General features: G+C 37.6%; 2 protein-coding genes across 3 annotated transcripts; one reads left to right on the forward strand and one right to left on the reverse strand.

Moving 5' to 3' along the window:
* The first annotated feature begins 1,160 nt into the window (after positions 1-1,160).
* LOC126380851 (protein obstructor-E) lies at positions 1,161-17,575 on the forward strand. Of its 2 annotated transcripts, none has more exons than XM_050030444.1 (5): positions 1,161-1,274; positions 10,712-10,921; positions 12,730-12,918; positions 13,388-13,598; positions 16,612-17,575. In XM_050030444.1, exons 1-5 carry the CDS (start codon positions 1,229-1,231, stop codon positions 16,664-16,666), a joined length of 711 nt encoding a protein of 236 aa, XP_049886401.1. In that variant the 5' UTR covers positions 1,161-1,228; the 3' UTR covers positions 16,667-17,575. The 2 variants fall into 2 exon arrangements, with proteins under 2 accessions (XP_049886401.1, XP_049886397.1); XM_050030440.1 differs by lacking the exon at positions 16,612-17,575 and adding an exon at positions 15,187-15,914.
* A 195-nt stretch (positions 17,576-17,770) lies between these two features.
* Positions 17,771-25,983, reverse strand: LOC126382270 (putative uncharacterized protein DDB_G0290521). Its single transcript, XM_050032083.1, has 6 exons — positions 25,869-25,983; positions 23,342-23,479; positions 21,957-22,229; positions 20,914-21,245; positions 19,042-19,243; positions 17,771-17,907 (listed from the first exon to the last, which is right to left on the reverse strand). Exons 1-6 carry the CDS (start codon positions 25,972-25,974, stop codon positions 17,810-17,812), a joined length of 1,149 nt encoding a protein of 382 aa, XP_049888040.1. The 5' UTR covers positions 25,975-25,983; the 3' UTR covers positions 17,771-17,809.
* Positions 25,984-26,235: the final 252 nt, after the last annotated feature.

The following is a 26,235-nucleotide window of genomic DNA, read 5'->3' on the forward strand; positions in this document are numbered from 1 at the left end:
AACACAAAAGTCGCTAGAACGTAACATCCCTCGCAAATTAGCTAATTACGTCAAGTCAAGCTTTAGGTAAGCAAGGAATATGAATATTATAATGAGTTTATTCTATGGTGGATGAGAAGATGTTTACGGCATTTGGTTGTTTGTAAAAAACAAAATAATCTCATTGAAATCATCATCGAATCACTATGAAAATAAAATCTAATATCGCCTATTGTCTACTAAACATTATTCGTCGAATATTCGTACGCCGACGTGACTGAGTGTAGGTTAATGTGCTAACTCCTCCGTAGGTTATTGTCCTTATAACAATTACATTGTAACTTTCTTACAGCTATTAAAATCGCGACCTTATACGGCGAATGAAAACAAAAGTGATTTCGATGCAACGTGCAGACGGCTTATCTCGTCTGAGTTACATTCCGTTAGTTTATTTTTCTACTCCTCTACTTTAATCTGGCATTTAAATAACCAAAAAGTCTAATATAAGTACATACATAATTAAACTCTTTGAAAAAGTGTACGCTCTATGGCCTATAAAAGCATTGTTTACAAAGTGTAACTGTACTATAATGTCGCCAAAAAAGCATTGTTGTTGTTTTTTTTTGACCTGGAAACTGGCACCTTTACTTTGTTTGGTGCCATAGATATACTTTAAAAAAAAAGTATACATTTGCCGCCATTTTCCCGCGCGTTGGAAAATAAATTGGAAAATTTTTGTGTTTCGTTTAAAATTACGTCGTCGTAGAAAAAGTATTGTATGCAACGTTGTATAACTAGGTCAAAAAATGCTCGTGGCGTCTCTTATTGCGATGTTCGCCAAGGCTCACATCGCAACTCACGCCACTCGCATTTTTTGACCCTTCTTATACAACTGTTGCATAAAATACTATAATATTTATGACGGTTCGTATGTGTGGTGAATGGGTGCTGTAACTGCTGAGAAAAGGGTATTTTTTCCATGTTTAAGTAGTTGAAGACTTTTTTATTATTCGTTTTTTTTATTTAAAGTTAAATTTGGATGTATCGGGATGTGTGCAAGTGTTGCGGCGGTGGCCCTGCAACCCTTGCGGCGCGCGGGGCCTGCGCGCGCGCCGACGTTGGTTTTCACCGTCCGCGCTCGCGCACGCCTACCGAATATAAAAGCCTCAGCCGCCCATTCACCCGCCCGCAGTGTGTGCTCGAACGTTACAGTGTCCACTCCTCCTGTGCAAGGACTTACAGTTTAACCATGAATTCACGGTGTTTAATAGTGCTAGCAGCCGCCCTCGGCGTGGGTACGTAACATTTGAACTATTTAGGGCGCGGCGCGGTGTCTAGTGAAGAATGAAATAATATATCGTGCTTTAGCATTACGGCATGCAACCGAACGGATCGCTATTAAAGTTTAATTGCGATCGGGAAAGCTGAGTGATATCGCCGTTTCCACAACACGTTGCGGCGCAGTGTTGAGATCAGAGAAATTGCAGCCGTTGTGGTGTAACTGTCGCCGGTGCGGTCACAACACGGGCCAAGCAGTGACAAGTGACCACATGCAAAAAGAGTCAACGAACTCACGTATTATATCGTAAAACGTGCAATACAGAGAGAATGTGTAAAACACAGTCTACTCACGAGCAAATGTGAAAATTGTTGTACATTTGACGCAAGTTTCGAAATTGTCAACGCAATGTCACTCCAGCGATTTGTCTCTTCTCAATGATCTCGCTATTCGCTCGGATAAGCAACGATATTTACCTCGGGATATGTAATTTCTGAAATGAAAGCAGATTTTATCACGACAACTTATATTATCTGTACTTTCACTTATGATCATAATAATTACGCTTAAAATGTTTCACTCATTTATTTTGTTACCAAAAAACATATGATATTTATAAAGCACTAATATTTTTAGACACCGATAAAATGTGAGATCTTTTACTTATCTATTCCGTAGTTACATAGTTAAGTCTTTACATAAACTTAAGACGAATAGAAGCATTCAATCAAAATTAGACATGGCAAAGACGATCTCATTTATGAAATTACATAGACGTTATAATCAATAGAAAAGGTTAATAGAGCTGTATAGGTCTAACGCCACGTAATGATTCTAATGACATTTTATGCTCTATGTTGCAATGTTAACGACCTCTTTAGCATACCGGCCTACGCTAATACATTGCACAATCTTAACAGTTTATTTGCATACATTTTTCGTAACAGGCCCTACCATAGCCCCAGGCCATGGAGATACAGACTAACCCATTCAGAATGTAGATAATGAGGCCAAACATATTGCATAATTGATTACGGATACAAAAAATGTAAACTTGTGTAAAACAACTTTTTGCGACTCGACTCGAGAGAAAAGCATTTTGGTAATTATATCTACAACCATAACATTAGCAATAACGTGTTAAGGCATCTCAGAAATAATTTATGCTCATAATTATGCTGTGCAGTTATTATACGTAACGATATGGTAAGTAAGTAATTCGCGCGGAGAAATTTTAATGCAAATGATCACACGATTTATACTTTTTTACCTTTGTAACTACAAAAAATGATTTTCAATTTTCATTGCATCATTTGCTAAAAAAGTGCTTATAAATTATTATTTATTTTTTTCGTAAAAAATAGTTTTTTCGACGTTTCTTGCGACGTCTTATCTGTATCGATTAATTGTGATTGTCATCACGTACCTACTTCCTTGCGGGCAGGAAGCGAGTACTATTCAGTGCTCGGTGATAGCTCCATTAAATTAGTCATGCTATCGAAGAAAGTCTAAGACCCATACTTATATTGGCATCGCGCTTTCTATAGCCAATGATAGGGCGTTCAACTTTGCTACGAATCATTGGATATTGTGTTGCATCTATATATCTAATTTATCTATATTCTTTGCCGAGCTAGCACCCACGGCATGTTAAGTTGTTGGTCCCGGTTACTACTTACTGATGTAAGTACGAATTCGTTACATGAGTCATGTCAGGGTCCTTTGGCGGCTCAATATTAACGCTGACAGCAGGGTTGTTGAGGTTGGTAATCTACCTCACAACCCACACGATAGAAGAAGAAGCCGAGTTAAGCCCAGTTATTTTTTTTACAAATGAATATAAGGTCAATTACAAGCTTCCATGTATCATGGGACTGTCAATTTATATTTTTTCTGATTCATCGACTGCTATATATCTTTTAGTTATACAAAGATAAGTAATTTGTCACTTTATTTGGAATATATTTTGAATTAATTTAATTTTACTAATACGTATGGATTCCATTATAATCGGCGATATGTGTTAGCCAGCACCTATTACGTTGTGGGTATTCAGTTTATCTTACGTTGTATGTACCCCTGACTATACGAGTACTTATGTTTATTTATTAAAAAAAACATTTCTTGTCAGTCAATTGGATCTTAATTATTTAAATGTTTAATTCTATTTCTCTGTTTGTCTTCTTTTTACCGTTACTTATGCAAGGAGACGCTTAATACTTCGTTTGCCCATGCATGTCATTGCATGCATTCAGCACAGGCAAACAAGAAGTGTGTTTGTTGCCAAATGCATAATTCCATGTAATTGTTGTAAGAATGACATGACATTACGAGATGTAAATAGAAGTAATATTGAGGGTTGAGTACATAAGTCGAAGGTTCGAATGCACAATGAACACATACTAGACAGAGGCTAGCATTGTACACACATTGTTTAGGATTTCTACCACGTACCTGGTTCCCACGTTCATACTTGCGTAACACTGGATTTTCTATAAGTCGCTTCTGGCGTGAAAAAACTTGTGACTGCTTGTCTAGAAATTACAAAATTGTTCGCTCGATACAGCGTTTTGTGTTGTCGGGAATTTGAATGCAAAGTTTCTCTGTACGCTGACAGAAAGACTAAATAGTTCTTTTTAGTTTCTGAAATTTTATTGTCTTATACTTATATGTTTTTCGAACTATGACTAATTTTATGCGTAGTCCAGTGTCATCACGTCAAAATTTTGACGTCTCATTTTGCAGTAACATTTGATGTGCGTTCAATCAAATCAAATATTCATAAAGTTATTATAGCAAGCGTGAAGGTATTCAATTATCTCGGTTTATGATGCGTGCGAGAATTTCACAAGAAAGAAAATGGGTGAAAATGATTCTGTTGGTTGAGTGCGCGCGGGCACTCGGAGACATTACCACTGTTTTAACACGAGAACGATTAAAATGAAACATTTGATGTTATTGTAAGTGATATAAACTTATTGATGCTTGAACTGCGGATAGGGAGATGTGCCCCATTTTACGTTTAACATATTACAAATTGATTGATAGCAAAAGAATACTTACGAATTCATAAGTTTCAAAAGAAAAGAGAAATAAGTGTACGGAATAACTATGGCTTAAGTCTGATAATTTGATAAGGTTCAAGAAAAGAATTAAAAGAAATAAGTATCTAGATGAGGCAACTCTCGTAATGAACATGTCACTGAGCAGATCACGACCAAACATTTATCTAAGTGAGGTCCAAGCGACTATATACGCTCAACTAATTGAACGTAAGTGGCCTATCATTCAGCGAGAGGCCAATCCATTACTCTAACCAATTGATTGGTAGAAAAAATAGAACTTTGTTATGTAACATTTAATAGATATTGCATTTTTATGTGCATTGTTGGATATAACAATGTTAACGTGTTAGATAACAAGAGGCCTTCTGACGTAAGAGGTCACTGTTACCGGAAACACGTAATTACTAATTAACAACGCATTAAAACAATGCAGCGGAAGCAGGGTTTTCTTTTCTTGGATTTTTTTGAAGATAATCTAGCTATGCAGCCTCCAGCGGAGTTTGAATGAGATGCCGTAGAGGCTAATGTAAATGATATAATCTTGAAGGGTTTGTTTGAGTTTAAAAGTTGCGTATGATATATAGAATAATTAACCAAAAGAAATGACAACGGTGAGACCTACTATACCACAACTGACATAAAAAAAACTATCAAGAATAGAGCCGTAGAAAGATTATTTACACTAAATACTTATTAAATATAAGAGATTCCCATCTGCGAACAAAAACAAACGAAACAGAAGTTTTTTTTATGGGTAGGTACCTTAACGTCTATTGACTAAGGTTTAACAAGGCACTATTCCACATAAAAGCTAGTACTATACCTATACCATCTGGTGATTGTCTGTCCTTCGCTGCGATGTATAAATAGCCTGTAAGGACCACGTATTGTGGCCGTTTTTTCCATCATCTTCTGTACCGGTTATGGTAGTTGTTTTTCTTTACAAATTTGGTATTGCTGTCGTATTTTTTGTGGCGATTTATTGATGTTTATCTGGCGATGTATTGTTGTCGTCTCATGCATGAGTTGATTGAGAGATCATCATCATCTTCCTAGCATTATCCCGTCATTTTATAGAGTCCGCTTACCTACAGGTTAGGATTTGACAGGTCCGGTTTTTAACGGAAGGGACTGCCTGTCTGACCTTCCAACCCGCTAAGGGAAAACCAGCCTAATATAGTTTAGGTCACATACCTCCAAAAATGCATTTTTCGGGAATGTGGGTTGCCTCACGATGTTTTCTTTCACCGCTGAGCATATGAAAAACATTTATGATCCAAACATAAATTTGAAAACAAATTCGAACTTCATTGGTTTAGGCCTGTGCTGGATTCGAACTTGCCACCCCAAAGTGACAGCCAAGCGTTCTACCAACTGGCCTACCACGGCTTGCCTTGTAGTAAACGATCTGATGAATTTCTATTGCTGTTTAGTTTTGTTACATCATTAGTTGATAGCTATTACTTACTTGACGACCTGCTAGGCAGAATGTTTATTGCGGTTAAGTACATTCGCGAATTGACAATCATGTATATTGGCTAAATAGTAACGCGTGATGAATTAAGTACCATTACATCGTGCTTTTTGTTAGACCTACGCTAAAAATAATAGGTTAATTTAAATAACGTGTAACTTTTAATTATTATGTATTTAATAACGTAGATATATCTTAACAAATGGTATCATACTTCATGGCAAAGGCATCTAAAACATGTAAAAAAAAAACATGTTTAAATTAGTGAGTCTACTTCCTGTAGAGACGTTATAATTCATATATTTTTTTCTCAAATACAGGAAGGTCTCTATCATAATGCATTTATTATAATTTTCGTCATTGGAAACTATTTATTTAGCCGAGTACCCTCATTAGGTTGCTAGAGGCTTTGTGATCTTAAAATACATATTGACGAGCCGGCAACTTTCACCACGCACAGACGGACCGACAATAGTTATCTAATGCTATACTATATGTTACGTCAGATAATACATCTCTGTAATCATTTTCTGAGCACAATTAAACAAATTATTCTCCAAGACGCATTGCGTGTCAGACTTTTTTCTCTCTCGTTTTTTGAAGATGAATTTCTTTCTAATTGCCTTCTACACACGATATTTACATTTCTACATGAAATAGACGTTTTTATCTTACGATTTATTATACAATTCGTGTTGTTTGAATAGTTAGTATGCAACTATTTAGATCAAGACAGGTCTAAGATTAGTCGAAACTTACGCAATAGGTACTCATGTAAATGTAAACGTTGATACAAAAACGACATTTCTGCATAATTTTATAAACTCGCAAGTTTTAGGTAAAAGACAGACATTAAAGTAAAAACATGTCATAAAGTCACACGTAGTCGTAATAAATTCAAACATTGATATTCAAGTCTCACATTTAATTTTAATAGAATTGATCAACCAGTTTAAATGTGTATCGTATGCAAATATGAGTGATGTGAATTAGTTTCGCGTGGTAAAGGTCAGATTGAGCAAGATGGCGGGCGCGGCACGGGCGCATCGCCGACGAAATCGAAAGTTCCGCCCACCTCCAGAGCGTTCTGTAGGTCAACTTTGGGCTTTCACCCGCGTTACTTAACTTGAGTAACGCGACCTTTATTGGATAATACGTATGTAGGTAATGTTTATTCTTCGGTTATAACGTGAGAACAGATGCGTATACGTAAGTGTAGGCAAATGATTATGTATGTCATTGCGACAGGCTCTGTGACTCATTATCGACTGTGTTAAACACAGATTGGTTGGGTTTGGTGCTTGCTACTGAATTCTTCAAACTCCACAGAGCCTAACCAATGACCCAAACCGCTAAACAACATTGCATAATGTGTTATAACAACGCGGTAAATGACAAATCGATAATTATGTCACTTGCGTGTGCGCAGTCACCCGCAGGGCTCGGGTGACACCCCGCATTGCGCAACGCACATGCGTGCCCCGGTTACGCGCTCGACATGACACTATGCCCAACTAGCATTGATGTCAATCTGCGCTGTGTCAAATCAGCCTCATGTCGTTACCTAGTCTTACCCTTGAATATCTCAATCAAATTCTGAACGGGTTCCGAATCCTGTCATGACTGCATTCTTGACATTTTGATCTAGTGTCGATCTAAGTTTAGTCATCGAGCTTTAATTAAGTTAGTAACAGTAGTCACGCTTCTGTTACCTAAAATCAATTAAGTAACTGTTTTTGTCACTCAGATAATCACGGTACTCGTGACTAATTTAAAACTCTTTGTAATCAGTCGATTAAATAAAACGATGATGCATGTTAAATTGCAATACAATTTAACAAAAAAAATGAGTCAACTACAAATTCAGTAATTACCGATACGATTTTTATCTATACGTGAAATTGGCGTGTAGTTTTTTTTGCATAAGTTTTTACAATTGTTCCGATTACGGTAACTAGTACGACCTAAGTGCTCTATATTTCACAGTTACTAGTTTACCTCAGGTGACAGGAATCTTAGGTATTCAATGGCAATTGTGGTTCACCTCGGGGTTCGGTTGCAAGAAAGGCTGCCTCTGATTAGCCATTCAGATATGCAGTCGAAGGAGATGAACAACTTTTGCTTACAGGAATTAATTAGTAGTTACAGGTTTAATGAAGGTTACACACTCGCAGACTTATACTTTGACCATGATATCTTTATGGAAGACACTAGACGTAATTTATGTGAATGTGAAGCAGTCATAATATATTTTGAAATAGCGACTGGCGGCATATTAGTCGTATTAAAAATAAATCAAATGCGTTCGATTTTTGAACATTTAAATGTACGTTCGTAATTTTGAGAAAATCAGATAACAATAGTTCCTAATAATATGGCACGTTGTTTCAAACTTATTTAAGCGAGTTTGAAACGTCTTCGTTCGATCTTCGATACGATCTTCATTTGTTTTGCTAAGTAAGTATAAACTTAGTAAAGGAAGTCCACACATTTCCTAGATCCCAAATGAAACGTGACACGTTGTCTTAAACTTATAAGCAAATTGGAAACCTCAGCGCTGTTCATTTGTTTTGCTATCTTTATGGCTTTTAGTATGACATGCTATTTTTATTACATTTCACATGGAATCTAGCTCAAACCTACGTTTTGCAAGTGATAGTGCAACATGCGTAGCCTAGAAAGTCGGTCCAATTTTCACGATTACTTACCAATTAACAGTGTTTACAAGCACATACGTTTTGTAACATCGCGACCGATGCTTGGATAAGGGTTGTGAAATGATCACAATGATCGATAATTAGTACGATGAGGCATGGTTAAATGAGCTTGTACTGTGTGGCGATGTTTGTTAACTTAGGCAGCTATTGTAAGTCTTATAAGGTGACTTAAGTAACCAAAAATTTGTACAGAAGCCATTAGATAACAAATACGGTGTTCATAAATGAGTCTATGATGGAAAGGAGATCCAAATCCAACCATGAATTCAAACTTATAAAGTTGGAATTCGAACCTGTGACACTGCGCACGCGTTCTCGAAGAGGGCGCTATAACAAAATTGAAATACTTGGGTTATTTTTTTATAAGTCAATGCAATTTTCATATTCATCTACAAACATGTAAAGGAAAGTTTATCTCAGACAGCCTCAGTCGTAAACATGTCGCTATTAGCCTATTACGACATAAGGATGAGTCGAGTAAATGTCATCGTATATACTCGAAGCGGTGGCCTAATGACATAACGTGACATAACTCGCGAACAGAGTCGGCTCAACATACATATAAATACAAATATTATTTTGCACAAAAAATATGAAATGATAATTAAGTTTATCGTGGTAAGGGTCAGATAAATAAACGAGGCTTCTGTCAGCTGGGTGGACTGTAGGGTTGCTTGTAGGTTTGGAGCTGTCTTCACTACAAAATAAACAACTTGGAACTTGAAAGAACACTTTTGTTTGCGGTAAGACGCGGAGCAATACAGAGCGTATAGTACAGACGGGCGGGACGTCAACAAAATCTCAGTCTTGTATTTTTTTTAATATACTGTGTTGGTGTTGCCAACAGCTTCACTAGTACAATGCAATTAGTGGCCGTTTTGCCTAAAGTGACTTCTTCCGGGAAACCATAGGGACACATCACACCTTTTTGTTTCAGTGGATCTCCGTTTTGAGAATAATGAACAGCGTTGTCCTCTTAAATGAGAGTTACTGTAGAAAACTGATTCTGATTGAACAGCGAAGGAATAGATTGAGGAAAATGTTGATTCGTAATCCATGACATTATACTTAATGTTATTTTAGTTTACTTACGCGAGATAACATCTAATATTTGTAGATAACAGTTAGGTACTGAAATAACTGACCTAGTGTTGGGTGCAGCAACGCACAGAGTAGAAACAGTTGTATGTAGATGTGCACAAATTCACAACATCTACAGGATTTGCCGTTGTAATTAGGTATTAATAATCAGTGCCATGTGCTGTTCTCGTGAATGTTACCAAAGTAGAATTGTTCCTATTGTAACTCTTTATTAGTAAGGGTTGCTTAGGTTGGTAAAACATCTCATAACCTACACGATAGAAGAAGAAGATAGTAAGGACACTGTGTGCTTTTTCAAATTTTTTCAAATTATTTCTTGTATTCTGATCCTATCTGCTTAGGTAATAAAGCTCTTTTTCCATAACTTTTGCACGTTTATACTGCCGGGAGCCCGGGAAGCGGCACAGCCCAGTTTCATAACCCAGTTTCGGCTGTAAACAAAGAGCAAGCGAGCACGTGCGCGAAACAATTAGACAAAACCACAACAAATGTGCCAACAACGAGAAGCGAGGGCGGTGTCGCATGCGCTTGCGCCACCAAGGCGTCGCATTCCGCAGAGAAAGAGCGGCCCTGCCCGCGACCGGGCGTTGCAAAACCACTTGCGTGCCATAATAGCTGCTTAGCAAACCCCGTGGTGGTTTATTTTGTAATTTTCAATTAAAATTCAAGAAGATCGTGTTTTGATGCGTCGCTTTCCTCATCATATCGCAATATTGACACTTAACAAATATTAGGTTGTTGCGCAAATTATACTTAATATCATTACGAAAACGTGGGGTCAAATTCGTTCAAGATTAACATGATATGCCGACGAATAGGACTGGTTTGATCGAGATAAATTACAAATAATTACCAATGTAATTAAGAAACTCCTGATTGAAACTGAAGATAACTAATAAATCGCAGCACAATTTTCAAGATACATTATTTCTTTCATTTACTGTGGACTTAAATCCCTTGTCTAATTCACCAGGATAAGACATGACCGTGTTCAAATCCTGTCGGGAATTAGAATGTTTAATCTTCTCTCTTTGTCTTTCCAAGTCGAAATACAGCCTTTACAAGAACTTCAACTAATCTTGCCTTCTCCCAACAGCGGTCGGACAGGAGTCATTCAAATGCCCCGATGACTTCGGCTTCTACCCCCACCACATCTCATGTGACAAGTACTGGAAGTGCGACAACGGCGCTGCCGAGCTCAAGACCTGCGGCAATGGACTCGCCTTCGACGCCACCGACTCTAAATACCTGACTGAAAACTGCGACTACCTCCACAACGTCGAGTGTGGCGAGAGGACACAGCTTGGTAAGAGCCTCTAGAAGTTCTTTACATGCTTGTTGAATGAGAAGATGCTTTAGTAGATACGTTTAGGCTGTGTTACTTAAATGTTAAAGCGATGAGACGCAGCTTTGTGAGAGTCTTTGGTTTCTTTTTTAATAATATGCTGGAACGGTGAGGAGATTTTATTATTAGAGATCTTTAGGCTGTGGTCAATGTTAAAGCTTTTTAAAACGTAGGGACAATAAAGGATATCCCAAGTTATTAAACAAACAAAACAGTTATTAAAAACCGTTGAAAATAAGACGAGAAAAAAGCCTGCTTACTCTTGCTATAACTTTTATTTTAAGTTCCGTAAAGTGCCTTGAAAAAGTTATATAATTCTTACTCGGTAGCCGTTGATACATTATTGTATGTATTTGTCGTGAAATTTGAGATAACTGCACCTGTGGTTAGGATTGTGGCTGGAATGTCAGCAAGAGGTGATGAAGTAAAATAACCGCAAATAAACCTTGAATATTACTAGATTGGATTTCAGAGATCCCATTTCTGTATTCAAATATTACTTTTATTAATAAAATCCCGGATGTTAATAAAACATTTTATTAAAAATATAATAATAATAATGATTTCGATATTATTTGTCGTTCTATTATATTTATTACGGAATTTAAAAGCTCTCAGCAACAAATACGATATTTCGTAATGCCAATTAAAAAAAGGACGATATTATTTTTCAATTTCAACAAAAATAATTCCAATATGGTATTTTAAAATAAGAATAAAATCACGGAACTCAAAACAGCTTGACGACAAAGCTATTGCTTAATTTTATTTAAATTACATTTTCTGCCTCAACAATTTTAAATTAAATAAATACGGAAAACATGGAATTAAATTCGCATCTAGATGTGACTTGGGGCTCACTAGAGTAGTTTTGGCGGTCAAGGCTGCTCATTTGCATATGGCTTAATAAAGTTATGTATGTTGCGAATGCCTACCAGGATGCTGTGAAGGTCAGGCTGGTGACATACCTACAGGTATACTTACGTACATGTAGGTATTAGTGGCTGACCGTACCGGTCACTTAAACTTATACCTACAGTTTATATAATATGTCAGTTTCCTTGTGAGCGAGCTTTTGTTGAAAATTATTTCTAAGGGGAAAGTATACTTTAAGGATAGATGATAGAAAGGATGGTGGGAAATGGAAAAGCCACTTGGTTTGATTCTATGTTTTGGGACTAGGATTTTACGTCTACTTTTACCTTTCAATGAAGATGATATTGTACTTAATTAATTAATCTAGTTGTTTTTGAATTATACGCGTTCGAAGAAACTGACGAACGTAATCTATAAACAGCAATCTGTATCTGATCGGATTTCATGGAATATTTTCCTTGTTTTTTTTTATACCTTTCATTTAAAATAAACAAGTTTAATAAATGATGGGGTTTAATATCTATGTCGACCTTGAACTAGAACCACTTCGTTAAGTCGTGTGTTTCTTTGATTGCAAAAACGTGACCCTTTTTTGTATCTTCTTGAAGATATTAGATTTTGTTATTTATGATAATTGGTCCAATAGTTATGTGTGACGGACTGCATATATAAAAATAATTGCATTTATTTTTAATTCAGAGAATTTACATACTAAGTGTTTTGTCGATTCATATCTATGCTTGTATAAGTTATTATTGTCATCCTCAATGTAGATAGTTTAACACGTCAGTGCACAACAAATAGTTTAAAGCAGTTTCTTCAGGAGACAATTAAATGTGACGTTTTGCGCTGCGATTTCCAAACACTTGTTAATTTTTCAATCGTTTCAACAGAGCCCCCGATCTCAACCCCCCACTGCACCCGGCTGTACGGCATCTTCCCCGACGAGACCAAATGCGACGTGTTCTGGAACTGCTGGAACGGCGAGGCCTCCCGCTACCAGTGCAGCCCTGGGCTCGCGTACGACCGTGAGGCTCGCGTCTGCATGTGGGCTGACCAGGTCCCCGAGTGCAAAAATGAGGGTACGTACAAGCAACTTACATTAAGTATAGGGTTGACTTCAAAAATTATGAAGAATTCTCAATTTCAAAATTCAGAACGCCGAATCACAATATAAAAAAAGATAAATAATTTGTAATTGGAATGTTATTAAAGTAAATAGAGAACGGGAGAGAATGGAATTTGAATTAGAAAGTTTATGATTAAAGTTTTAGAGAGTGTAGACTAGATATTATCTTATATTGATATTGACTTTAGAGTTTAAAATAATAATTGGTTTTTATTATGTGCTCTACCTATGCCGTAATCGAAAGACTTCCACCGAGTAGAACTGTTACACTGTACTAAACTACTCACAATTTTAACACTCATGCAAAACTGTGCACACACTTTCCTTCCAGCGATCTTCTTCTTCACATCACCGCCGTCTCTGCTCTACGTTTCATTTCCCTTCTACTTTTCACTCACGTAACCTTTTTTGGTGTTTCCCAGAAGTAGCGAATGGTTTCTCGTGCCCGGCGCCTGGTGAGGTCTCGAACGCTGGCTCCTTCAGCCGTCACGCCCACCCTGAAGACTGCCGCAAGTACTACATCTGCTTGGAGGGTGTAGCTCGCGAGTACGGTTGCCCCATCGGCACTGTCTTCAAGATTGGTGATGCTGACGGCACCGGCAACTGCGAAGACCCCGAAGACGTTCCTGGATGGTAAGTTCCCTCATAAATAGCTTATTTTTGTTAATACGGTGCTTAGGGAAAACTCACAAAAAGAAAATTTGATCGAGATCTTTACGTCTAGGATGGAATTTGAACTCGCAGCTACTGTCAGGGGATTCTTTTCGATCTGATTTCCTCTTTGAGAGTTCCCCCTTCACACTCTCTCTCTCTGTCACCGTCCAAGAAAACTCTCCATACAGAGACCCTTGGACGCTGAGTCTCTTCTCGACTCTGGTGGTCACGTGGTGCAGTTAACACCTTAATGTACATTAAGATCCTGTAACCACCTCCACACCGACGTCATCCCTGTGACTAACAATCTTGTGCACTTCGACAATCTTATCTAGACATACCTATGTGCTTGTAACTATATCTGTAGAATACATTGTAAAATTCAAGTACCTATAGAAAACAAACTATTAAGTATACATTATTATATGAATACAAATTCAAAACAGTATTTATAAACTGCCGCGCGGAACAGCGTGTTTATAATCTGTATTGCCAAGTGACTTAGCATAGAAGGCAATTACAAGATAGATACTGTCGCAAGTTCGAATACATGGCTAGGTATAAACAGACACTTAAGTCGAGCTCGCCTACCTAAATACCTGGAGCGAAATATGCGGCTTGGAGCCTTGCACGCCTATTACGATACAAATTTAGGACAGCATGGTATTAACATGACTTAAGGCGACGTGCGTCGACCGCGGTCAATGCCGGCCGGTATGTAACGGAGACATATGGTAATGACCACTGTTTGTTTCAACAAGTGCTGTTGCCCGACTTAAAAATGAAGCAGGAAGGAAAGGCCGGCCAGTTTTCGGTTTCCGCGTCCGCTTTGCATTCAATGTGCATTGCAGCTCGAGTATCGAGCTTTCGTAGCCCACGCAATGACTGAGAAATTATGTAGTCGTGCAATAATATCTGCTTATTGTACAGATAAGTAGGAACCTGTTAAAATCTAGAAGCACCCGTGCTGCGTTTTTCTTTCATTACTCTGTTTAAATGAGCTAGATCATGAGCGATAATCTAAAAACACTCGCTAAGCCGTCTGTATTGTGATGATTGTCTCTTAGCTTTCATTCTTTGCTCAAGGTAAACTTGATGAACACAAATCGTGAGACCAATCTCAACGATTTAGATCTAGCTCTCAATGTGAGACAATGAGGAGACTTTCAAATAGCTTGTCCGCGGTTCATGGTCTGCCTGCGTTGAACAATCAAATTAAACCGATGCGCTCGCGCCGATCGTTGAAGGTCGATAAAACTAGTTCTTTTTTCGAAAGTTGCAAGCGCCAAACCGCATACTCACAAGCTCCACAGGTAGATATAATATCTTTAAGTACGTTCGAGAAAAACAAACAGTTAGATAATACTTGGAAAAGCGAACGGATATCATTCTTGCCGCCGTTTCAAGGCAGTTCACTCGATATCGCTAGTCGAACGAGATTTAGTTACACAATACCAAGCCAGTCATGTAGTAAAAGTTGCTCGATGTAAGGTACACGTATAGTTAGTAAGTAAGTAGGTGGTAGAGGCGGCAGTGAGCTGGCAGTAAGACGCGCGTCCATTTTCAGCGAGGACTACTACGGAGACCTGGACCTGAAGGCCATCCGCAAGAGCGAGCTGCTGGCTGGGCTCGCCTCCGCCGACAGCAAGGGCAACTCGGCGCACAAGCAGCTCAAACCCCGCCCCCAGAAGGAGAACTAAGCGCTTTCCCACCTTCTCTTATTAAAATAATAAAATACTCACAAGTTTAACAACCCGGCGGTCTCCGCACACCACGGCAGCGCGCGCGCCGCGGCGCATACATAACACTTCCAGGCATTGCTCGTGGCGTGCGGAGCCGCTCACAGGTTCAAAGAATTTCGATAGTAGTGAGTGAGGCCCGATTGATTTGTATTCAATTCTAGTTGCCAAATACTTCTCTCATTGTTTGAAACAGTTTCAGAGGCAGGTTAGGAATTAGTGTCCGCGGTAGAAATATTTATTTTATTATACATTTATACTTTAGTTGGTTAGCCTCTCGCATACCGTTGCCTATGCCACGTTGCTGTATAATATACTATTGTACCTAATAAATGTAGATCAGTAAATAAGAATTAGGTATGCATTTATCACAAAGTAGTTCTGTGTAAAGGGATCGATAGAGACGGTCGTCCATCATTGGTTCTAACCCCAACACCTTGTAAATATTATATTTTGTACTGAATTATTTCACTGCGACTGAGTGTTGTTGTTTGATAGAAACTGTAATACTTAAGTTTTATTTTTAGTGATAAAATAAACAAAAATATAAAAATTATATGCTGTGTATTTATTGTCTAGTAAAGCAGCGTTGCACCGTTTCCTATATATTAACTTTCACGAGCACTGTCTGAGACTGCACCCACTTTCTAATAACCTGGTAACACTTCTCGGTTATTTCAGTATTTTCTTCTTTTCTCCTAATACAATACTATGATCTGAACCTTCCTTAATCAGCCATGCTAACGTGGCACGGTCACCACCTTGGCATCTATGACCTTGGGTTAAAGGTATGTGTACATTTTATATCTAACACATTTAATAAGTAAGTATGTACTTAAAGTGTAAGTAATTATTTTTCATCAAATATACCTAGAGAAATATTTTAAATGACTTTTGTTAACAGAATTATTAAAATTGCTTATAAAAAAAAAAATTATTTTATTTTTAATTATTAAAATTGCTTATGTTGCCTGGCCAGTGCAAAGCTAAGCTGGGAATAGGTTATCATTGAGAACAAAAAAAAAATACGTATTCATTGTATTTGACTTTTGAATCAGCTAATTATGATCAAATTTAAATAAACTGTAAGATATGTCCTTTAAAATGTACGTAAATTTATGTATGTATGTAGATATTACAATACTTTAATCAAGTTTGAAAGCAACACCGACCAGGCGCATAACTCTTCCCATAGAAAGTCAAACTTTCCTCTCACTTGGTCAGTTATTTTGACTACATATATAATTTTCCAGCGAGGACTACTACGGAGATGTGGACCTCAAGGCCCTCAAGAAGCTGGGCTTCTGAATGTCAAGGAGCGACTCCAAGGACAGACTCAAACTGAACCCCTTCGACTTGCTGTAGAACACGCCTCTTCGGGTAATAGGCCAGAGGATAGATCTTCAAACACCAGTGGACCGTTAACGCAAAAATATCCTAAAATCTTTTTCTTTTTGCAAATATCCAATTAGAACTTACGTTAGTTACGACATACATATCTTCTAACTGGATATTTGCAAAAAGACAAAATATTCTAGGGTATTATTGCGTTCGCGTTTCATAGTGTTGATGTTTGAAAATATGTACCTATGTACTTTAGAATTAGAACTATGCTGCATTAACTTATTTGACAATTTGAAGCTGTGTTATCTCAAATTGTCGAATACGTTAGGTAATACGATACGGGGTTCTAAAGCATGTAGGTGAGATATTTTAGACGTACACAGAAAAGTAATAATTTAATGAAGGAAAAATTGTAGGTTTTAAAAGTTGAAATACTCATCGTTAAGTAATTTATTACAAAATTGTGTATTATAAAAGTGCAAAGTGCAGTGATTGGTTCGATTGTCTGTCTCAAGAGGCGCTCGATGCATTTCAAAAAGTGTATCTACAAAAAGACTTTTTAAAAACCTCGTAACTAAAGTTACGATTTTTATCATTTGAATACTTTTTTGTCACTTTATTATCGACGATGATAATTATTGCCAAAAAATACGACAATTATTTCGGATAAAATACGCTTTTGACATCGCACCTCTATGTAAGAAGGTGCTGTGTCGAAATTATGTTGTTTTAGTCATATTATATAAGATATTAGTGATTATTTCAAATGAATGTAAATACTTGAAGTTTACATGATTTTTCGTTTACTAACGATAGTAAATGACTCAGAAGTTAGCCTTAAGATAAGTTAAGAAATAAAGGTTTAATTTTGTATTATTTATTTTGATTTATTTACCTTAAACAATACACAGACATAAATATAGGTGATGTTTTAATAAGCTTATCAATATCGCATAATTTAACCCCTCATCTGACAAGATACCAGATGCTGTTCGATATTGTTTCTCGTCCCAGCACTGTAGGGGTTAAATAACGTAATCTATAAATGCATTATTATAATTATAAATTCTTATATAAATAGTAGAATAACTTGTGAAATAGTATAAGTTATACAATTAACGGGTGACCTCCACGAGTCTTGGGTGCAAGGTTCAGCTGACGGATGGCGTCCTGGCGAGATATAGCCACGTGTGAAGACGACCAGCCTGAAACAATATACCACTTTGTTTATTTTATAAAACATATAAGTAGCCTATAAATGACCACAGTGGGCACACGCTTCCCCTTAATAGACCGGGGGGTACGGTCACGAGCATTAATATGTATACACTTAGGTACCATATCACATTAACTTTTTTGATAAATTGAACTGTAAGTCTCACTAAATGTCAAATATGTTAGTGCGACAGAGTCCTAAAGTGGATACATTATATTGCTCATGACTGAACGTACGGAGCACCATGCTACTCTCATTGTCAATTTCACCTTTCAACCAACCAATTCTTTATTGCACATAACTTAAACTCAGAACATATACAGACGTATAAAATAAGCACAATAGGCGACCTTATTGCTAAACAGCAATCCTTAACCTAGACCTTTCATACGTTTCATTACATAGTAACTTTAGCTTACTCTCGTATCCATTTTTATTTAAAAAAAAAAAAAACAACTGGGTGGGCCACATCTAAGATAGCAATATTGCAATTTGACATTTGCGCATATAAAAGTAAGTGCGCAATGCAAACAAATGTCAAACAGCAATATTGCTTTCTTAGATGAATTGCTTCGATGTGGGCATTTTAACCCCCCTGTACGCAAGAGGATCTGATGAGCGCTGCAGATAGCGCCATACTTGTTGCCAAGTTTTGGGCCGATACTATTTAGTTTGCCATCGACACTTTTAGAAGATTAAACAATTTTACTAAGTACTTCAGAAATCTTCCTACATATAAAAAGTGTGCTATTTTCTCATGCCTGAATTTTTAATTTTGAGGGCCCTTAGCGCTCCCCATTTCTCTGGCCAAATAGCTAATGCGATTTGCGGCAAATGTACCTACCATAAGTGAAAAAAGGAAACAAATTGCTTAACCACCAACAGAATCAGTGCGCAGTGTCGTCGAAGATCGCCTTAATAGGGACCATAATCAATAAGATATTGTAAGTATTAGTACCTAAATATGAAAAGAAAAATCCCAGTACTAAAATATTCGTTATATCTATCTCTGTCCCCCCTTGTTGTTTGTTCTATCTATGTGACTACTTTACCAGCGGTTTACGCGTGACAAGCCAAAAAAACAATAGCATTTATAATATTAAGCATATAATCAAAAACTTACTCTGAGTATTAAACTCAGTACTGCTAGTGAGGACAGTCGTCATATCAGCCGGAGCCCCCTGGCTTGCAGCAGGCTGAGCAGCCACGGAAGCAGCGTCGGCAGGGGCGGAAGCGCAGGCGACGGGCTTCGGAGCTGCATCGTCAAGCTTCATGGTAGACTGACCACAGTTCACTCGGTAGTCGTAGTCGCAGACGCCTAGCTCCTGGAAACGCAGCGGATATACTGGATTAGTAAAATATTACGTCTCTGGTGGACTAAAGAAAAAATGTAGGGAGGTTTTCTTTCTTCATTTGTTTCTCTATTTCCCATTTTTTTATTATATTTGCAAGTAATTTGTAAATGATTTCCCGAGTTGCGGGCCCCGCTTAGTTTAGGGTCCTCTATCCATTAACGCTAACTAAATTAGCTAGCACAATGCATAGTTCAAGTTATGTGTACCTCTATATACCTTTATATATAAAAGCCTTATTGCTGTTCAGTAATGTCATACAGGCGACCATATGATATGACTCAAAGCCGTATCTGTCATTATTCCGTTTTTCCCAAGCCCAGCTTACCTAATCTGAAGAATTGACAGGTCCGGTTTTTCACAGAAGCGACTGCCTGTCTGACCTTACAACCCGTGAAGGGAAATCCAGCCAAATACAGGTCACATACGTCCGAAAATGCATTTCTCGGTAATGTGGATTTCCTCACGATGTTTTCCTTCACCGCTGAGCACGTGATAATCATTCAAATTCAAATTCAAAAATATCTTTATTCAGTAGGTAACATAGTTACACTTTGAATCGTCAATTTTACATAACGAACGTCTCATCCGCCTAAAACTACTGCAGCTTTTCACAACCTGTATAGCCGGGGAAAAGAAGCTGCAAGAAAAACCTCGGCACAGGGCCCTAGACGTTCTTTAAAGATCCAAACATGAATTCGAAAACAAATTGGTCAATCATTGGTTTAGGCTTGTGCTGGATTCGAATCTGCGACCTCAAAGTGACAGGCAAGCGTCCCACCAACTGGGCTATCACGGGATAGCGGCGTATCTGTCATTGTTTAGTAAATTAAATTCCATAATACCTCCTTTAAAACAGCGATTCGTAACAAAAAATAAAATAAATTATGTAAAGTATTACGATAAAATGTACACATACACAGGTTAAAACAAAAATCTAAAAAAAGCAAGACTTTCCTATTAAGACAACTCATACAATCGTAGGTTCCCAATATGGTGGAGGTATCCATGTTTTAAGGCTAATACATTAAAAATCTATAAAACCTGCGCTCAATATAGTGTGAGAATAAAATTTGCTTCTGTGAGCTGTTTATATGAGCAATTTACAACGATGTAGAAAACTACTGGAACAGTTAGTGTAGGTAGAGTGCGCTCTCCTACGCACCACTCGGTACTAAAATAACTTTAAACTGCTGGCACAACCTCCCATTATTAACCAGAAAAGATACAGAGGATACTCCACCATGCTGCTCCACTGCCGATTGCTATAAACACCCAAGTCCGACTCATTTTAGAAAAGTATGTTTTTCTAAATTGACCTGACCGAGAATCAAACCTGGGATTTCCGATTTGGTATCCTGGCCATTACAACAAAGAGGTTATAGGTTGTTCACGTAATATTGAATACATTATTATGCCTTGCCCTCACATAAGTGACCAAGCATAATATATTCATTATTTTATTATGGTCACTACTATACTAGTTGGGGCAGAAGGCAAGAGAGAAACCACTGCTCTATTTTTCCCAAAAGTAGCATGGAGAAAAGATGCTACACCGACAAGAGCGTGGCTCTTAAATTAGTGATGATGACTATAGTAGTTATAAATGCCAGAACTAGTAATAAGTAACAATGGTATCTCACCTGATTATAAGCCAGATCAGCAGGGCACCTGAATTTAACTGGTGTGCGGTCAACACATACGAAAAATTCATTACAATACTGCTCGCTTCGGAATGCTTCGAAGTCTTTGCTGCAAAAAGTTACAGGCAAAGGTATTGGCGCCGGCGAAATAATCGGAGCAAGCGGAGGCATCGGAGCGGGCGAAGCCACCGGAGCGGGCGAAGCTGCCGGAGCGGGCGAAGCCGCCGGAGCAGGCGAAGCCACCGGAGCAGGCGAAGGAATCGGAGCGGGCGCAGGAACCAGAGCAGGCATCATAATGGGAATGGGGCCCGACTGAGACTGGGTTGGTTCATCTGCGGACAAGGTTATGAAGACATATACACATTAGATGATTAGAAAATGCTTACATTTTTAATTTTTTATGCAAATAGGTAAGTATATTTTTTCTTATAGAGTCCGTTGAGACAAATATTGTCGGAAGTCGAATTTTAGTGGGAGCCTACCCTACCCTACACTACCCTACCAGTGGGAAACAGGCAGTAAGTACTTATGTGTTTCTGATTCTATGCCAACGTTCGACAGTGTTGAGCAATGATGCAGATGCCTCGTTTACATAATCGCTGACATTTCCAGCGAGCGAGTGTCGCCATCTCAAAGATCACACATTTCATTTTCATAATACTTACCTCTTTCAATACTGTGAATTTTGAATTTGCTATGTAGATTGTTGGATAGCGAAGTTACATACCTAAAAGACTTATAACGAATAAGTAGTGCAAAAATAATTAAAAGAAAAATTAATCAAAAATGATTATATACTTATACATACATTGTTTGAGGTTTACGCGGTTATCATAATAATATCTGATGAACGTGGTAAGAACCGGGTATTGAGTGTTTTAATTTTTATATACTTACCTAATAGTTAGTTTGTTTCTAGTAGCCGTAGATAACCGTAGATAACTGAGTCAATAGAATATGGTTATTTATCGCGAAGCCGAAACAGTTGTAACGTCGCGCGCCATAAAGGAAATAATTAAAGAGAAAACATAAATGTTACTTACTCCTGGTACTGCAATCAACATTATGCGGGTAGTCACAATACCCCTCCTTCGCAAACAGCAGACCTTCAGGGCACTCCTGTTCAAATGCCCATCCATCCCAGCAGTTGAGGAAGTTCCTACAACTCTTCGAAGGAATCTGTGTTCTCTTCCCACTGCATTGAGGGTTAGGTTCGATCAGCAGGTCTTTTCGAGGAAGAGTGAGGAGTTTGTTCTGGTAGACTGGGTCGGAGTTGATCTGCTGGATGACCTGGTCGGATACCGGGATCATGTAGGCTGTTGGTATGCCCAGGGTAGATGGCTGGAAGAAATAAGATCCATTAAGGTTTAAGATACTTTATTTCTCAAAAGAATACATTTGATTCGCTTACTGAGAAACAATCAATTTCATAATATAGTAGTTTAAACAACATTGGAATTGGAGTAAGGTAGGTACTTAAATAACATTCCGAGACTTACTATACTAATAAGTAGGTATCTGTGTTCTATATGCGTTGACACTTTCATTGTTCTATCCACCAGCAACACAAGATTCACACGACTATTGAGTGCCATCATCTATTATTAAAGAGTTCAAAACAAAAATGTTTTGGACATTCCCAACGCGTAGCCATTTGTGGCAATAGGCTCGCTCCCTATTACATGGGACTTAAACATAGTTGTCGAGGAGTGGCTGTGTATACTATACACCTTTGCCTCCCCCTTCGGGGATAAAGGTATGGTGAGGTGCTATGCTATGTTATGTATTGTCATTAGGGGTTAAAGATTTGAATTTTATTTGTTTTTTTTTTAAGAATAACAAAACTACGTACGTAAGCAGAAAGTGGTGTTTAGTATCAATTTAACTAAAAACAATTAGGAATATTCACATGTTTAAGTCTCGTTTTAGAAGCTTTTTGTTACAGAAATGTTACTACAGTATTAAAGAATTTGAAAACGATAAAACAGCTTACATTAATAGCTAATAATAGTACATATACTCACAACTACTTTGTTAGTATTGATTGATATCCTATTTTATTTTATTTTGACATTTATTATTTCTATTTTCACATGGACATTGCTGTTTTTTTTTTAAATGTTTGAATATTGTTGTCATTGTAGTAATACATATTATAATAATTATTCTAAATTCCATGTACTATGATATTTTTAAGTTGATATGTATATCCCTACAGTTGTGATTTGTAAATTTTATTGTAATTTGTAATCTATTTATTTTGTAAGACATTCCAACACAATGTATATTGTTTATGAAGTTCGGTTTTGCTAGCCACATTAGAGCCTATCATAACAATGACCTGGGATAGACATTTAGGAGTCGCCGTCGCCGGACACGGCTTGGACGTCATGATATTGTTTACGGAATAAATGAAACTGAATTCAACCAAAATTATTATTACTTATACTTACACGAAACATGTTGAAGAAGGATCCAAAGAAAGGCGCCTTCTCAGCATTATGTATGAAGTCCAGGGAATACGGGTTCTTGTACGTCTTTACTAGGTTGCCGTCCTCATCGTAAACTGAAAGCAGTCAAACATACTTCCAACTACAAACATAACGGCCTCTGTGGTCCAGTAGATTGAGCGTTCGGCTCACGATCCGAAGGTCTCGGGTTAAATCCCGATGGGGACATATCAATCACTTTGTGATCCCTAGTTTGGTTAGGACATTGCAGGCTGATCACCTGATTGTCCGAAAGTAAGATGATCCGTGCTTCGGAATGCACGTTAAGCCGTTGGTCCCGGTTACTACTTACTGATGTAAGTGAGCAATCGTTACATGAGCCATGTTAGGGGCCTTTGGCGGCTCAATAATAACCCTGACACCAGGGTAGCACCAAAGGTTTCCCCAATCCCTGGCTCCAAACAGGAAAATATCTTCCACAGTCTATAAAATGTTCGAAAATAACAGCAAGATAGATGTTTTCCTTTTTGTTTCTTCCCAAGCACATATGCGCATACGCAATAAATGTTGCAGCTTTTATTAATACAGCAATTTACATTAAACATTTCATTGCAGTTATTGTATTCACCCATGCCAATGACCTCGCGCCGACCACTTCAAAAGTACACGATGTTTATGACTGCATATTCCACCACCAGGAAAGCAAAGTCATACCACTCTTCTTATTGTACATCCATTGAACGTTACATGGGAATAAATTACGACAGGACCAGTATTCAACTGTCAGTGTACGTCGGACAGGTTGCGTGATGTATCTTTAAATGAGTTGTGTTTTATTTTTAACATGATGGATATTTGTGGTGAGAGAGACCGGACCAGACCTGACCCTTGAACTTTAGCTCGATTTATCTGCTTTTGTGTTGGATAAAGTGCTTGTCAATTTGTATTCGAATTAAAATTATTCAATGGGTTCTGATTATTGACCGTATTGCTTCTTCTTCTTCTATCGTGTGGGTTGTGAGCTGAATTACCAAACCTCATCAACCCTGGTGTCAGGTTTATTATTGAGCCGCGAAAGGCCCCTGTCATGGATCATATAACGACTACATATTTACTTACATCGGTAAGTAGTAACCGGCACCAACGGCTTAATGTGCCTTCCAAAGCACGGATCATCTTAATTTTTGAACAATCAGGTGATCGGTTGATCACTGATGTAATGTCCTAACCAAACTAAGGATCACAAAGTGATATGTCCCTACCGGGATTCGAACCCGGGACCTCCGGATCGTGAGCCCAACGCTCAACCACTGGACCACGGAGACCTTATTGCTTATTTATTAATATGTCAGATACGTCAGAAGCTAATGTTCTAAGTGTATGCGCTTCTTCTCTTTCTATCGTGTGGATTGACAGATTGATTACCAACCACTGAAAAATGTTTACTACAAAATGGTGGAGTGGAGGAGAATGCTTCACATTCGAAGTGAAACTTCGTCCAGTAATAATAATAAGTGAGTGGCTCATTGTATCCCTGTTTATTAACATTGATCGAGCAGGTGCTATAGTCCCCCATAGTCCGGGACGCCACGTCCCGTGATATGAAAACGACATACAAGTAAACCATTTTCATTTCAGGTTATAAATACTTTACCCTAAAAGATGTGACGTTTATGAGGATAATTATTTATAACATTAACTGCATTTTTTTAATGTTCTAGGAGGTTGAGGGCTTGGATGTCTGTAACAGAGGATTTTCAGGAACAGAATTCAGTCCCTCACAAAATATATATATATTAACTCCATATTAATATTCAGTCATCATCCCCCTAGCTGTTTGACCTTCCCACCCATATTAATATTCAGTCCTGTTGTAAAAATCCTATATGAAGTTAAAACAAATAAATACATAAAAAAGTAAAGCCTAAACTGATATGGATTTGCATGTGACTTTGTGTATGAATGTTAATGTGCTTACCTTATTATGCGAATATTGGACTGTCATACTTTTTAGACCTTTGGAATTATTTATATGGTGTTCTTTTTTGTATATGTACTTATGTCATAAAACATAAACTATATATAGGTCCCAAATTATTTAGCAATAGGTATCTCAATATGCAGAAAGATATGCAATGATTTACAGTAGGTTTAGAATATGTAGGTATAATAATCTTTTGACATAAACTTTTGTTGGAAAGATTGCAGATTTTTATAATGTTTTCATCGTCTTGGATTAATTGGAAATTTTATAAAAGAACATAATCTTTCGAAATTATAAATTTCAAATTGCTTTATAAATTTTATTTGTTCACAATAACGTGCACAATATAATATGGTGGGTGGATTTTTTGAAAACCGCGATAAGCGAAGAGAGATTTTTCAAGTAGAAATATTAGTCTGCATTGAGAACATTATTTAAGTAAAAAGTGAAAATTTTGTTAAGAAGGTAAAGATACAAAGAGTAAAAAGAAAATAAAACTTTTAAAACACAAGAATACTCACACAACAATCTCTTCTGTCTGACGCCTTTAGCCTTTTCATTCACCGGACTGACACCCGCATCACAAACTGCTAGTATCAAAACCGTAATAAATAATTTAAAAATCATCTCTAGGGATGTCCCTTCAGCGGCTAGTAAAGGACCAATGTCAGGATTACAGTCGAAGGCTAGCTTTTATACCTTCGGACATCGAAAACAAGTACTGGCTATAGTTACGTGGGCTCTAGTTTTAGCCTGGATGCTAAAGGAAATCCTAAAAGGATAAGCTTGTTCCACAGTATCGCCATATTTATTATGAGAGAAGTACGTCTGTGTTACTGTCAAGTGACAGTGATATCCTTTGTGAGCAGTGGCTGTGAGTTAAGATCG

The sequence above is a fragment of the Pectinophora gossypiella genome, chromosome 3 (assembly GCF_024362695.1).
Source record: "Pectinophora gossypiella chromosome 3, ilPecGoss1.1, whole genome shotgun sequence".
NCBI classification, from domain to species: Eukaryota; Metazoa; Arthropoda; class Insecta; order Lepidoptera; family Gelechiidae; genus Pectinophora; species Pectinophora gossypiella.

What these genes read in the sequence shown, in the direction of transcription:
- LOC126380851 (XM_050030440.1), top strand. Translation starts at nt 1,229, where the DNA reads ATGAATTCACGGTGTTTAATAGTGCTAGCAGCCGCCCTCGGCGTGG. An exon ending in TGGCGAGAGGACACAGCTTG is followed by an intron (nt 10,922 to 12,729) that starts GTAAGAGCCTCT and finishes TCGTTTCAACAG; the next exon opens with AGCCCCCGATCTCAACCCCC. An exon ending in CCCGAAGACGTTCCTGGATG is followed by an intron (nt 13,599 to 15,186) that starts GTAAGTTCCCTC and finishes GTCCATTTTCAG; the next exon opens with CGAGGACTACTACGGAGACC.
- LOC126382270 (XM_050032083.1), bottom strand. Translation starts at nt 25,974, where the DNA reads ATGATTTTTAAATTATTTATTACGGTTTTGATACTAGCAGTTTGTGAT. An exon ending in CTGATCTGGCTTATAATCAG is followed by an intron (nt 19,244 to 20,913) that starts GTGAGATACCAT and finishes CTGCGTTTCCAG; the next exon opens with GAGCTAGGCGTCTGCGACTA. An exon ending in TACTGAGTTTAATACTCAGA is followed by an intron (nt 17,908 to 19,041) that starts GTAAGTTTTTGA and finishes ATATTGTTTCAG; the next exon opens with GCTGGTCGTCTTCACACGTG.